This window comes from Lytechinus variegatus, chromosome 1 (assembly GCF_018143015.1).
Source record: "Lytechinus variegatus isolate NC3 chromosome 1, Lvar_3.0, whole genome shotgun sequence".
In the NCBI taxonomy this organism is placed as follows: Eukaryota; Metazoa; Echinodermata; class Echinoidea; order Temnopleuroida; family Toxopneustidae; genus Lytechinus; species Lytechinus variegatus.
The window spans coordinates 16,705,917-16,720,682 of NC_054740.1; the positions used below are offsets into that span (position 1 = coordinate 16,705,917).

A 14,766-nucleotide genomic window follows, 5' to 3' on the forward strand; every position below is an offset into this window, starting at 1 on the left:
ATTTTTTTGAATTGTTTCTCTCATTTTACTCTTTCCAATAAGATTACTTCTCTTCTTGGGTTTTGGTTTTCTTTAAGTCAGCACACTCTGAAAAAACAGTACTTAGCATAATTACTCTTATTTGTATGATCATGGAAGAATGGACCATTAAAAGTGTTATTTGCAAGGATTTGGCTATCGGAAATTGTTTCTCTGACTTGAAAAGATTTTTAATTTGTAATACTTGAATCTTTGTTTGTTCCAATTTACAATCATTGCATAAAGTCATAATCATCAAATTTTACAAAAAAAAATATATTATGATGATAGGCATGGAATGACTCCAACTAAGTAGATGACATGGCTTGACAATAATCAACCAATGGAGGGCGCTTTCACCACCTTCTTTGCACCATCTACCAAAATACGGACACGGTCCTGACAAAAATCTGCGGTCATCATGGAGTCTTCAGGAAGAATTTGAACCTGTAATAAAGATTCAGAAAAAAAGAAATATACAGTGAACTGATTCTGTCTCTTCTAATTGAAGGAACTGCACATTTATGAAAAATTTCAGTCATGGTTAAAGTATTCTAGAATCAAGATGACCATTTTATTAAACAGCTTGCAATTTAGCATACATTGCCTAGTTTTTGTTCTATTATTTATTGTTTTGCTCTAGCGTTTTAGTCATTCATGCAATTTTACTCCGATGAGTGCATGTCGAAAAACTTCAGTATGTCTGTTTTTAAGGCTATATTACAACTTTGCGGTACCAAACACTTATTCATTTTATTAAAGAATATTTTGATATACATATGGAAGAAACACTAAGAAACATGTCTGCACATGAATCTTCCAAAATCAATTTCAAATTACATTAAATGTTGGCCATACTATTCAACACAGGAATTCCACAAAAATGTTCCCTCAAAAAGTCACAAAACTCCAGAAATTTTGTTAATATTTGTGTAGGTATTATACAAAAACACATATCCTGCTTCTACTCTAGGGGTGGGGGCAGGCCGGGCGTGCACTCGTTAATTAAGGGTATAAAAAACACAAGTAATAAAACAAGCGATTTTGTGTCTCGCCCACTTATGAAAATAACCAGAAATATTGTGATATGCATGGGCACGCAACAGAATTGTATCGAAACTTCATTGTGAAATTACTGGGATGGAATAACACTTCTCATAAGAGCCTTGCATGTAACACTTTAATGTTGACCTGAAAATGACCTTTGACCTTATGTGACCTCCGACTGCAGCAAAATATGCAAGTCACCTAAGTACATCTACCATCTAAGTTTTGTTGAAAAGTGACCTACAGTTGCGGATCTAGGTGTCATACAAGAGTCTTCCATGTAAACTTTAACGTTGACCCGAAAATGACCTTTGACCTTACCATGTGACCTTCGACTGCAGCAGAATATGCAGGTCGCCTAAGTACATCTACCATCCAAGTTTTGTTGAAAAGTGACTTACGGTTGCAGAGTTAGGTGTCATACAAGAGTCTTGCATGTAAACTTTAACGTTGACCTAAAAATGACCTTTGACCTTATCATGTGACCTTCAACTGCAGCATAACATGCAGGTCCCCCAAGTCCATCTACCATCCAAGTTTGGTTGAAAAGCGACTTATGGTTGTGGAGTTATGTGTCATTAGATTTGTGATGGAAGGACGACATTTGGATCCGTAAGTTTCGCCTTCACCTCTGGTGGGCGAGACAAAAAGGGGTGGTTTTGAAGGACTGGTCAATGGTTAATCGTGGGGTCAAACGTATTTAAGGCATGTTTTTTCCAAAGCTTTTTTTTAAGACTTGCCAAACATATTTCGGGTATGTGTTTTCCCCAAGCTTTTTCCCTGGGGCATATTCTGGCAACAAATTGTTTAGGGGCCAAAATGTGTAAATGAAGCCCGCGAAAAAAATATTTTTGGGGGTATGTTGCACAAATAAAAAAACTTGTTTAGGGGGTGTTTGGAAATAATTTGGTCATGCATGTGTAAAGCAGTATATTTTACTGCCCCCCCCCCTCGGGCATCTACAGGGGGCTTGAAATGCCACATGCAATTGGAATTCTAGGTGTTATTTTAATAATAATACCAACATTTCATTTTTAGCAATTGTTGATCTAAGAGAACCCCGATTTTAAGACCAAGAATCAGTTCCAGAACCCCCGACAGCCAATATGGATTTCAAATCTAAGATATTCATAATGTTTTTGCCCACCCCCCCCCCCTTAATGGCACTAAGATCTTGAGAAAGAATGACCAAGCATACAAAACCAAAGGAACTGAAAAGAAAAAGTACAAGTGTTGGACAATGACATCCAATGCCAAAAGAGATTACCTCAGATTACTGGGCAGAGATTTTCAGATTAAGAGATTACAGTGGAATAAGATTTTTGATCATAATGCATATAAAGAAAAGCATCTAACGTAATGCATACTTGTACATAATACATAGATACTTTTACCAGTTTATTTCTAGTATATTTATTTAACAAATTTCATTAGTGCATGCTTGGAAATATTCATGTTAACATTTTGAGTTAAGTGAAAATGTTAAAAGAATTAGCTTCTGGCGTTAACACTTCACATGTTTCATTCTACAGTATTATCAAGGAAACTGTCATATTCTATGAACTGCCAATGGAAAAAATCAAATCGACAATTTGTAAATTTTACAAAAAATACTTACATTTAATCCTGGTCTTTCCTGCAAAATGACTGCCTTTGCTTCTTCTCCTGTCTGCAATAACAAATAAAAGGATATGGATAAAGAGAAAAGAATAATACTGGTTTGACAATCTCAGTAATAGTAATATCAGAACATAATACACACAACTTCTTCTTTTTGGATTAAAAGTATAAGTTGTCAAAATACAGTATCAATACATTTTGATTCTCTTGTCTGCTGACTATAAACTGCAATATGACTATGTGTATGTGTATCATATCAAGAAAAAATATTTAAAACAGTATGTATTGGTTGATATTTACAAAATACAGAAGTACAAATCTTCAGTTTGGGGGAAGTCACTTTGTGAAGTACGGTAAAATATTGAAAGATGCTTGCATATAACATCACAAAATTTAAAACACTTTTACTCTTGAATACTTCAATCAAAAACAGGTATCATTGATCAATTCCTCTCACCTTCCCTACCAGCTCAGCCCATTTTGTTTTCTGTGATGCCATTTTGTTGGACTTTGTAGCACAAGCTGGAACCAAGAGAACTGAAGTCAGGACGACAATGGGTAGTAGTGTGTACAGAGCTGGACCTTTCATCTGCCTTTATGATGTCTTATCACAAACACTACTGGAATTCAAGCAATAAAATAAAATCTGTTAATGGTTGAGTAGATCTAGGAGGTAAGTCTTTTGAAACACCAATAGGTCCCTACAAAGATTGGGCAATGAGGTGTGGGAATAGAGGAAGGAAAGGTTCAAAGCACTGGGAAGCCTCCATGTACATGTAACAATAGGAAGGCAAGGGTCCCCCCCCCCCCCCCCCCGTACCCCCATCATAGCAGGAAAAAGTTGATTATTCCAATGAACTTACTGCGTATCACTGGCATACTGTACATGTACCCCAGAGGGAGTGGAGATTGTGCAAATATTACGTGCTGTCAACAATGTGCACCACCCCCCCCCCAAATAAAAAAATGTACAATGGCATCCCCCCCCCACTGAAAAAGAAGAAATTAGCACAATAGAACCTTGAAACCAGACCTGCAAACCTCTCGGTATGAGAAATTATATTTTTAACTTCATGTAAAAAGTATTTTCTTGAACGTTGAACTTGGCCTACATGTACATGTAGTTATATATATTCATCCAAATTCCTATATAAGTATATGAAACAGAGACATACATGTGAAAAGATTATCATAGTATGATTCAATGAAAAAGAAAATTACAATTTTATGTAGAAAACCTGTAAGTAAGGCTACATGTAAGTTCGTTGGCTGATGCCTAAATTCTAGCGGCAATTGAGCAGGCTATGTACTTATTGGTCGGTTGCTGCTCTGGGTTGTGACTGAAACCTAATGCAGTAATTTAGTTTAAAAGAATGTAGGCTAAATGCTCAGTTCACTGAAGTTACTTTATTTTCCAACTTCAGCAAAACATACAATGTACATATGTACAATAAAATCTCAAAGAACATATTGAGAATTGTTTTACAATACATGTAGGTACAATGTAACACAAACAGAAGAGTATGTGTACAAATAAAAAAAAAAAACTTGCATCTACTACATGTAGCACAAAGTACATAGGTAAAACCATGGAGCTATTAACAGAGAAAGTTGGTAAGACTGTACACTGCATACATGCTGACAAGTGAGAATGTGATGACAGGGGTAATGATGTAAATATACATGTATCTGTATTACAAAAATAAAAACATATTGCTCTGAATCTATTGAGCATTATATTCTGGGAGGGGGGGGCACTCAAATATACACACAGTGACACACTCACACATGTCCATAAAAGAACACACCAAGCTTTTTTTCTCCTGGTTAACATGAGATGTGTACATGGCACATGAAGGGTGTGAAAAATTTATACAAGAGGGGAAAATTAAGGAAAAAGTATATATTACAGGAGGAAATTTCATTTGTGTTTCTGTTTTCTCCCCCCCCCCCCACAATGGTCTTGAGTTCTGTGCAATCTAAAATCCCTTAATAACAGACATCTTTTATTGGATTAAAACACAAAAGGAAAAAAAGAAAATGTGTGGAAATACATGGATTATATGGTCTATGTTAAAAACACCCAATGTGTTTTGATTGTGTGTACATTAACAGAGTGCAGTGGCCATTTGCCCAGGTCTACATTAAAACATGTTTAAAAAAACCCTCAAAAGCAAAATAAGAATTGCATGAATGTGATAGCTAAACAGATAGAGGAAAGAAATAATATATTGGAGGGATAGAGGAACAGAAGGAGAGATAGAAGGCAGGGGGGGTGGAGCAACATGTATCATACTGAAATCATATCAAATTGAGTCACGATGTACAATGTATTTGCACTACAGAGAGTAAACAAGACTTATTAATCATTAACTTGATACTTCACCAAAAGACATTTAAATTGTAAATACTTAAAGGGATGCTTCGGCCTAAAAATAATATGATTTTAAGAGATAAAGAAAATCGGACAACAAAATACAAAGTTATGGCATTTTTAAAATTTGCATTATTCGTGTGAAACAGTTCTAGACACCTCATCATGAATACTCAATGAGCAAATTGATGTCATTTCCCAACTTTTCTAATGTATTTTATTATGGAATTAGGTTTATTCAAATTTTTTCTACCAAGAACTAAAAAAATAGGACTGACAACTAATTTAGTGCATTAGATATTCATTGCTGCAACTTATTTCATTTTACATGTAGGAGACACATTATTCACACATGTACAGTGTGTATGAAAAAATAAAACAAATTATAATTTCATGTAATAACATAAGAAAAAGGATAGTGAGGATATTCATGACGAGCATACATGTATAACTATTTTCACAACATAATGCTAAATTCTCAAATTGTTCTTCATTATTTGTGATCCGATTTTGATGAAATTTTCAGCATTTTGCTCTGTGAATTGTACTTGAATATAATTTAGATACATTTTCAGCCCTGAGTAGGCTACTCCTTTAAGCCAGTATACTTTCAATTCTGCTGGTATATTGTTTGAGTAGCCCCTATGATGGGACAATGCACAGCTGGAGTTGATACATATCAAATTGAGCAATTACAAGTACACAATACCATCATACTTGCAGGAGGCAACAAACTTTTATTATTTACCCCCCAAATAGGATGAATGCAATATCTAAGACAAAAATTAAACACAAAAGATAAATGCATTACCGGTACATTAAATTCAGAGACATGTACATGTAAGCTGTTTGGACCCCCCCCCCCCCCCCCATCTAAGTGTTGTATTATGTAATTATGTCATAATGTATTAATGTGTTAATTTGTATCAGGTAGTTTTATTTCATAGGAATTGTATCTGGGTATGGGGCAGATCAAAGTCAGACCCCATCCTATTCCGACAATGACGGACAATTTGAAACTTTCTGTTAGACAGTCCATTAAAAGAATTAATGCTAATGTCATTGATTTTTATCATGTTGTGCTATATAACTTTCACAAAGTGAATTTTGTATTTGTAAAGTAAGAATTTTGTAACAATTGTTGTTGCTTTTTTTTCTTGTGGATGGATGGAGTTATACAAAAATAGCACAGGCCTACAGTACATTATGATTACCTGTATGTTGTGCTATTCTATAGTATTCATGCAGAGAATTGGCCGGTGAGTTTGAGGTTGATCTGTTGTACGAAACTTTACATGAAGTTGTATAAAATCTATTTTTGAAAGACACCCAGAAATATACTTTTAATACTTGTATTTTTGTTGATTACGTTAATAGATGTGATAATTGCCACTGAAAACTGGATGTCTTTATAAAATAATTTAGGTCAATTTTTCACTTGTTTATTTCAATGATAAATTTTTGTTGCTTCTTCACTATATTCCATGCATGAATTTCAATGTAATTATGAATTGTTTGTTATATTTTGCTTGAGAATTGATCAATTCTAATTGTATTTTTGGGTTCAAACTTTGTTTTCTTGCACTCCCTTTTTTTGAAAATTGCAGTATTCACTGAACATAGTGTTCTGTGCTTATTTTTTAAAAGGGATGATCCCGGCTGAAAATATTTATACATGTATCTTAATACATACAGTAGAATTCACTGAGCAAAATGCCAAAAATTTCATCAAAATCGGATAACAAATAATAAAAGTATTGAAGTTTAAGCCAGGTTTAGCAATATTTTGTGAAAACAGTAGTCATGAATATTCATTAGGTGGGCTGATGATGTCTCATCCCCACTTTCCGTTTTATGTTATTACATAAAACCATAGTTTTTCATTATTTCATACTTGTGTGAATAATATATTTAACAATTTCCAGTTGAAACCAATTGAAACCAGTTGGGCAACATGGAAATCCTAACTGGAACCAGTTGGGTAACTGGAAATGACTTCCAACTGGAAATGATTTCTAACTGGAACCAGTTGGGTAACTGGAAATCCTAACTGGAACCAGTTGGGCAACTGGAAATCCTAACTGGAACCAGTTGGATAATTGGAAATGACTTCCAACTGGAAATGATTTCTAACTGGAACCAGTTGGGTAACTGGAAATCCTAAATGGAACCAATTGGGTAACTGCATGGAGATGACTTCTAACTGGAAAGATGGGTAACTGAATTCTAATTGGAACCAGTTGGGTAACTGGAAATAAAACTGGAACCAGTTGGGTAACTGGAAATGATTTCCAATTGGTTTCCAATTGGAAATTTTCCAGTTACCCAACTGGATCCAATTGAAACCAGTTAATTTGCATATTTTCTGCCAGTGTGCACAGATTAATGTTTTATGAGATTCATCATAATTTACAATGTATCTATTTATTTTTTTTCAATTTGAAGTTCCACACTTTTTTTCAGATAAGTGTTTCCAATACTTAGCAGTGAAAACCATGTTCATAAATGTTATAGATTATAATTAAAACAGATACAAAGATAATTAGTACACCACTAACTGTTACCAAATTACATCAATTAAAAATACATATATTTGAAGAACTCCAATATGAATATGAAAGTCTGTATTTTATCAATGCCTTTTACATTGGTATTAAGAGACAAATAACACTGCTTCTGTGTTGGCATGAGCAATAGTTAGTGCAAATGCTAATTAATTTGTAACTAATTAAGTTCATTCCAACTGGAAGTTCCAATTGGATCCAGTTGGAAACCAATTGGTTTCAACTGGTTACAGTTGAAAACCAGTTGCCTCCAATTGGTTTCAACTGGAACCAATTGAAACCAGTTGCCTCCAATTGGAATTAACTGGTTTTACTAGGAAAATTGGAACAACTGGAACCAATTGAAAACCAATTGAAACCAATAGCTAACTGGTTCCAGTTGCCCAATTGGTTTTAACTGGAACCAGTTGGCAACTGGTTTTCAATTGGAACTAGTTGTTCCAATTTCCCTATTGAAACCAGTTGGCCAACTGGTTTCAATTGGTATTGCTCTAATTGGTTTTAACTGGATATTCACTTTTAATGTTAAAATGTTATAAAACTCCACTCCTGATTACCAAACTGGGCGTTGTGGCGTGCGCCTGTAATCCAAGCTATGTGGGGAAGTTAAAAATTGATGCAGAGGTTCGAGACCTGGTCACGTCTTTCGGATGGTGTCTGATTGATACACGTCTGACAAAACTCAAATACACACACCAAACTGGGCGTTGTGGCGTGCGCCTGTAATCCAAGCTGTGGGGAAGTTACAAATTGATGCAGAGGTTCGAGCCCTGGTCACGTCTTTCGGATGGTGACGTTAAAGGTCGGTCCCAGACGTAAATGATCATATCTGATTGATACACGTCTGACAAAACTCAAATACACACACACACCAAATATCAATTAGACTCTAGAGTCTAAAGTTATGAAACCTCATTAGCAAAACTCTTTACTATCAACCTGACCTGTCCGCGTCGCGTCGACCTGTCCTGTGTGGGACCTAATGCACTTTCGTACCACCCAACGCGGCGCCAGCAAAATAAAGCAATGAAGCCGTTCGCTGCAGCGGGTTCGCAGGCCGCATACCGCCATAGATACAGGCTGAGAAAATGCTACAGGTAAGGCACGGCATGACGGATGCGAAAGTGCACTAAGTCTGTGTCCTGCAGAACATCACAATTGTCAATTTGGTCTAGTAGTATACCGTATCCAAATGAATCTAAAGGTAAGCCCAAGAAAATAAAAAACATTTAAACCAATAGTACCAGTAGTATGGTAGTTTGATTATTCATATTATACTCACAAGTTACAAGAATCCGAGACACAGACGGTAGGCAATCTTGCTTTTGGACAGCTACACTGCTACAGTGTACAGACGCAGACTGGTCGCTTTGGCGCTGGAGCTCCGTAGCTAGCTCGGCAAAATATCAACAATCTGGTACGCACTTCCGCGTATTGCGTAATTAATTGAGCTACAAGCTCCCGGGATGCTGCGCTAGCCAACCTGCTCGGCCACCCGTTCAACGGCGGCGCTCCGAGGCCGAGCCGAGAGAAGTATCAGGAGGGAAGGCCTTGAAGAATTGGCTGGGCACAGGTGGCTCTACCCTCTACTAGATATAAAGTTGTCTAGCTGCTCTTGGAAGAGACTGAACCTGCACCTGTAGTGTACCTCGTAAGTTTGTTATCAACTTGGAATCTGAGTAGGCCTAGGCTATAGTATGGAGTGATTTTTTTAAACTTAGACTTGATCTGTTTATAATTAGTTTATTGACATATTGTCAATGTCAGTTTTGAAATTGAACTTGCTGATCAGGTGAGGATGAGTGAGGTCATTGAGATTTGAGGAAATGCTTGCCACTTGGTTTATACTACCTAACCTACCTATATTATACTACCTATACTTCCTAAGTGATGTTCATGCAGGCTCAACTTCAGGTGAAGTGGACGTGGAGTGGAGCCTGCACGAGCATCGCTTGAGGTAGAGTAGGGTATACTAGACAGCTGGCAGCTGTCTGTGGCAGGGAGTTTTTTAACATTTTCAAACATTTTTTATTTCTCCTTGTCGATCTATACTATACACAGATGGTTCGCGGTCGTGCAGCCGCTATTAGGAGGTTAACAACGCAAAATCTCCCCGATGGGGAGATTTTTAGATTATTCCGTTTTGCCTTGAAATGTACCAAAACGGAAAAATAAACTTCAAGGAAAAAAAGTGACTCACTTCGGCTGTCGCGCAATACTCCCACTTCCCTGGTTTATCCAAACTTAATACATTTACATATTATTGAGTCCCTGAACAGATCTGTTAGAACTTTGGTCTTTATAATTGGTGAATGGAGCCAACAGAGTTCAGCAGAGCAACCAATATAACAGAGACTGAAGCTATTGGTCTAGCTTTATACTACTAATTTGTACTATTTTAGCTTGAGTTGTGCTTAAACTTAAAAGATTGTAAATTGGTTGAAAGTCTTAATGCTTTGTGTTTAAAGTAAACTAATTTATAAAAAATATTAATTAACAATTTATGGTCCACCACATGCAAAAATATAATTATTAATATGGCATTTAATGTTGAAGAAATTCAGGGGTATTCAAAGCAGCAAACTCATTGATCATCACACCAAAGGGGAATTTAAATATATGTTAAACTAGTAGGAGAAGATGCAAATAAATTGGACTGAAGTTGAAGAAGTCTGGTCGTGCACTGATTTAGTATCTTAGCTACTTTGCCTCAGCTAAACTCAGAATGATATACAATTTACATAATTTATTTAAATTAGAAATAACTACCAATCAAACTAAAAAGAATGGAAGGATTAAAGATCATCAAACTAAAATGTAAGAACCCAATTCATAAGGTAAACCAATAAGGAATGAGATGAAGATGATAAAGGATGTCTGGGTGATTATGTAATAATGCAAATAGAAAGTAAGGAGTCAGGTGATGGATGGAATGAGTGGAACACCTGAAAAGAGAATGAGAGGAAAGGAATTCAGGGTACAATGAATGAATGACAACTTTATATCATTTAGCTCATAACCTAAGTTCAGACTGCAAGGGCAGTGCTGAAAAGAAATGCAAATGAACTGAAGTCTAGACAGAACAGAAATGTTAAACAGCTTGAAAACAAAAGTCAAAGGAAATAAACTAAATAGGAAAATGATAAATAACCATCCTACAGCATTATCCTGGTTTAAGTCACCAGCCCATTCACTGCCATTTATTTTGTCAGCGCTGGTGACTTCTTTCCTCTCCCATTGACTTTGAACAAAAAATTGTCAATGAGCGCGCACACGAGAAGAGAGTGACTAATTTCATATTGGTGCCAATAAAATAGCACCTTATAAATATCATCGCAAATGGTATTCAAATCAATTAGTCCCTATTATATCATGCCACCCTATTGATTTCAATCAGAACAAATTGAATAAAATTGCATGTAGGGGAGACCGGGGTTAGTTGGAACATGAGGTAAGTTGAAACATTGTAATTTTCTTTAAAGCCTGTAAAATAAATTTATGCAATACTGCCCTCAATTTATTGCTATTAATAATACAACAGTGTTGAATCATAATTGAAATAAATTAAGGGCAGTATAGCATAAATTTATTTTACAGGCATTAAAGAAAATTACAATGTTTCAACTTACCCCATGTTCCAACTAACCCCAGTCTCCCCTACTATAATTTAATAGAGTTTGAGTTATTAGTATTCAGTATTCACATAAAATTTACAAAGTCAACCTCTTTTTTTTTTTACACAGGTGGAAGCAAACTATATTGTATGACTCAAGATGATACTGCTGATGAACACCACCCGAAACACAGCATTTCATGAAATCAAACTTGGTGTCTAAATTGTGATTTTGAAGAAGACATCAGTAATACATTGTGTTCAATTAATTTCTTCATTATGAACCAAACTGATAGAGTCAACCAAAATAAAGAAGATGAAGTATTGGTACTTTCCATCTCGACGCCACATCCTCATCGCAATTCTTCTAGTCCTAGTTCTGCAGTTGGTCCTTTGGACGTTCGTTGCCTTCAAGCCGTCCAACAATATTACAATATTCTTTAGCAGATCTATGGATGAAAGATCACAACTAGCACAGAACCAGCTTGACTTCAATGATGCAATCTCAATTAATTATCATCCAAGGGGTAAAGGCAATAGTACTTTTAGAAGACAGAGACATAGACTGAAACGGGTGAAAGGTGGTTTCTTAGACAAGTTGGATTCATTGAAACATGGCAAACTACAACTCCAAGAAGATGGTACATCTGAAAACAAACTAGGAAATGGTAAGCATTCTCAGTTTCTGGTAAGACAACATTCACTGATAATATGTATATTGTCAGTGGTTACCCTTATAAAAAAAATTGAATGGTATACCATTGACTACCATTTATCATACACCATTGATATACCATTGGAATACCATTCGCACAGCACCCACCATACACCAATGGTATACCATTCAAGCCTCAATGGTATACCATTCAAACTAATTTAAATAATTCGAACGTTACTATTACCATATTCATGAGCACCATTTACCATTCATATACCATTGATCAAACACCATTCACCATTGATCTACCATATGGCCACTATAGACAGGTTTACCATTGACCACCATTCACCATTCAGCCACCATTCACTGGCCTACCATTTACCATTCAGCCACCATTCACTGGACACCATTGGCCTACCAATTACCTTACACCATTCACCATACACCATTCGCCTACCATTCAACATACACCATTCGTGTACCATTCACCATTCGTGTACCATTCACCATCCGCGTACCATTCATCATACACCATTCACTGTACACCATTCGCGTACCATTCACTGTACACCATTCGCCGTACACCATTCATGTACCATTCACTGCTCACCATACACCATTCAACTACCATTCGTCGTACACCATTCGCGTACCATTCAAAGTACACCATTCGTGTACCATTCACCACTCACCATACACCATTCAACTACCATTCGTCGTACACCACACACCGTTCACCATTGATTGACCATTCACTTTACACCATTCTACCATACACCGTATACCATTGACCTACCATTTACAGTACACCATTGGCCTACCATACACCATTGAACTACTATTCACCGTACACCATAGGCTTACCATACACCATTGGCTTACCATACACCGCACACCATTGACCTACCATTTACCATACAACACTGTCATACACACTATACTATTAGTCAACCATTCAAATAACACCATTGGTCATACACTATAGACCACAAGTGTAAATTCAATGGTAGACCAATGGTTTACACTGAATGGTAGACCAATGGTGAACAGCATATCTCTGGGGTTAGTGGTAGGCTTAATAATGGAATAAGTATACACAAGAAAAAAATGAAAACAGTTACTTATTTCAAGAACGTCAATAAAATGTTTTTACTATAAGAAGTTTAAGTACAGCATAAATGGCACAGAGTATTCACAAGTATAGACTTTATAATTAAAGCACATAAGTTATTAATATATATGACTTAGCTACTCGTTGATATCTATACTCTGTCAATCTTGTTATCTAAAAATAAACATGCATCAAGACAGAGTTTGATTGAAAAACACAACAAATGAAGACTAACATTTCCAAGAATAAACCTGTTCTCTCATATTGCTTTTTACATGGATTGAGTACTTGGCAAAACCACTGTTCTGCATACAAACCTGATACTTGTAATACAATAAACTTGATGTTAAATCTGTTGTGTGTAATTGATTTCAACGACATTAATAAACATTTTTTTACTAATAAGTTCAAGTACAAAAGAGTATTGACAGGTATGGCATAAAAGCACCATATTATGAATACATGTGACTGTGCGACTCCACAAGAGATCAATGATTGCACTCCACATAAATATTATGTTAATCTTCCTATAAACATTTACATGTAAGACAGAGTTTGGACAACAAACTAATGAACACCAAATTTCGAAGATTAAACTCAAAATGTGTGATAGCCTTCACATGGCCAAATGAATAAAGGGTGCCACACCTAGAAGAAATGAAATATCCCCAAAATTATAAATTGCATCGCGCAAAATACGGTTTCTCATAACCATCTCTCTGAGAGGTGGTTATTGCCATGTTAATCCGTTTTACTTTTCTGTAAAAACACGGGGCAAAATAGCATACGTGTCTGGCTTAAGTGCTTGAACCAAGAAGTGCGATTTCACAGTATACATATATTCTGGCCGTTTTTTATCTCTCCAGCTGATCGCGAAAAATGTGTACCTGCTACAATGAGTGAGATCTACCATGAATTTTGAAAATTTTCCTAACGAGATGCAATTTTTGACATACCAAAATGCAATGTGAGGTTATAGGTTGAATTTTCCAATTTCCGCCGTATTTGCGACGCGAAATGCAAATTAATGAGATTATTAGGTCTGTAGAAACAGGTTGGTTTAAGAATGATAAGGTTATTCGTGTCCGGAAAAGATAAACTGTTTTTAATGATTTACTGTAGAAACACGCCAAAAGTTTATCATAAATAATGATACATTAAGAAATAAATAATATATCACAAATAGAAAGAAAATATAATAAAAATAGGGAAAGAAAATTATTCAATTTGGAACACTAAAAAACAGAAGAAAAATAGAGACCATTTTTGCAAAATATATAGAAAATGATATATACAAGATACCCACATATTTCTTTTCTATTTTTGTTGTGTTGAATCAAATGAATAACTCAACTATGTGTGAGAAATAATATGATTATTGTCTTACACAGTAAATCAGTAGTCAATCGTAATTTTTTACAACCGAGCTTGGACAAAATTTGAATTCATATAATACAAAAAATATATAAATTGTGATCTTGTATATTCATGAGGACTTGCAGAGAACAGTTTTACCAAAAAATAACAACTTTAATTCGTCAAAACTTCGTTAATCCTCAACAAATTTTGATGAAATTTTCAGTGTTTTTTGTTTGTCTGATGTACACTTTGAATTATATCACATAGCTTTCAGTCTCGAGTACCTATAGCCCTTCAATTAAATTGGTTGGACGACCGGTTACATTTTACATATAACATAGTTATAAGGAGAATGAAGGGGACCATAGAAAGAAAGCATGAGAAAAGGGGACATTTTGG

The 14,766-nt window shown here is 35.6% G+C and overlaps 2 protein-coding genes across 7 annotated transcripts in view; one reads left to right on the top strand and one right to left on the bottom strand.

Moving 5' to 3' along the window:
• LOC121407392 (subtilisin-chymotrypsin inhibitor-2B-like) lies at positions 1–9,010 on the bottom strand. 5 transcript variants are annotated; one of them, XM_041598481.1, is made up of 5 exons: positions 8,904–8,961; positions 5,040–5,044; positions 3,143–3,302; positions 2,684–2,734; positions 1–465 (listed from the first exon to the last, which is right to left on the bottom strand). In XM_041598481.1, exons 3-5 carry the CDS (start codon positions 3,272–3,274, stop codon positions 355–357), a joined length of 294 nt encoding a protein of 97 aa, XP_041454415.1. In that variant the 5' UTR covers positions 3,275–3,302; positions 5,040–5,044; positions 8,904–8,961; the 3' UTR covers positions 1–354. The 5 variants fall into 5 exon arrangements, with proteins under 5 accessions (XP_041454415.1, XP_041454398.1, XP_041454383.1 ...); XM_041598464.1 differs by having other exon boundaries at positions 3,143–3,305; XM_041598449.1 differs by lacking the exon at positions 5,040–5,044 and having other exon boundaries at positions 3,143–3,305; positions 8,906–9,010.
• The window catches only part of LOC121407377, a 27,432-nt gene continuing 21,412 nt past the window's right edge, over positions 8,747–14,766 (top strand). Inside the window, exons 1-2 of one of the 2 annotated variants that reach the window (XM_041598439.1) lie at positions 8,747–8,827; positions 11,367–11,904. In XM_041598439.1, the coding sequence (XP_041454373.1) occupies positions 11,553–11,904 (352 nt within the window). In that variant the 5' untranslated portion in view covers positions 8,747–8,827; positions 11,367–11,552. Of the gene's footprint in view, positions 8,828–9,097; positions 9,275–11,366; positions 11,905–14,766 lie in introns of those variants that run through there. The other variant, XM_041598431.1, reaches the window with a different exon arrangement.

Bases quoted from the DNA above. Each gene is read 5' to 3' on its own strand.
- LOC121407392 (XM_041598449.1), bottom strand. From the start codon at position 3,274: ATGAAAGGTCCAGCTCTGTACACACTACTACCCATTGTCGTCCTGACT. The intron at 2,735-3,142 runs GTGAGAGGAATT...TTGTTATTGCAG, and splicing joins GGGCTGAGCTGGTAGGGAAG to ACAGGAGAAGAAGCAAAGGC. The intron at 466-2,683 runs GTAAGTATTTTT...TCTTTATTACAG, and splicing joins AGGAAAGACCAGGATTAAAT to GTTCAAATTCTTCCTGAAGA.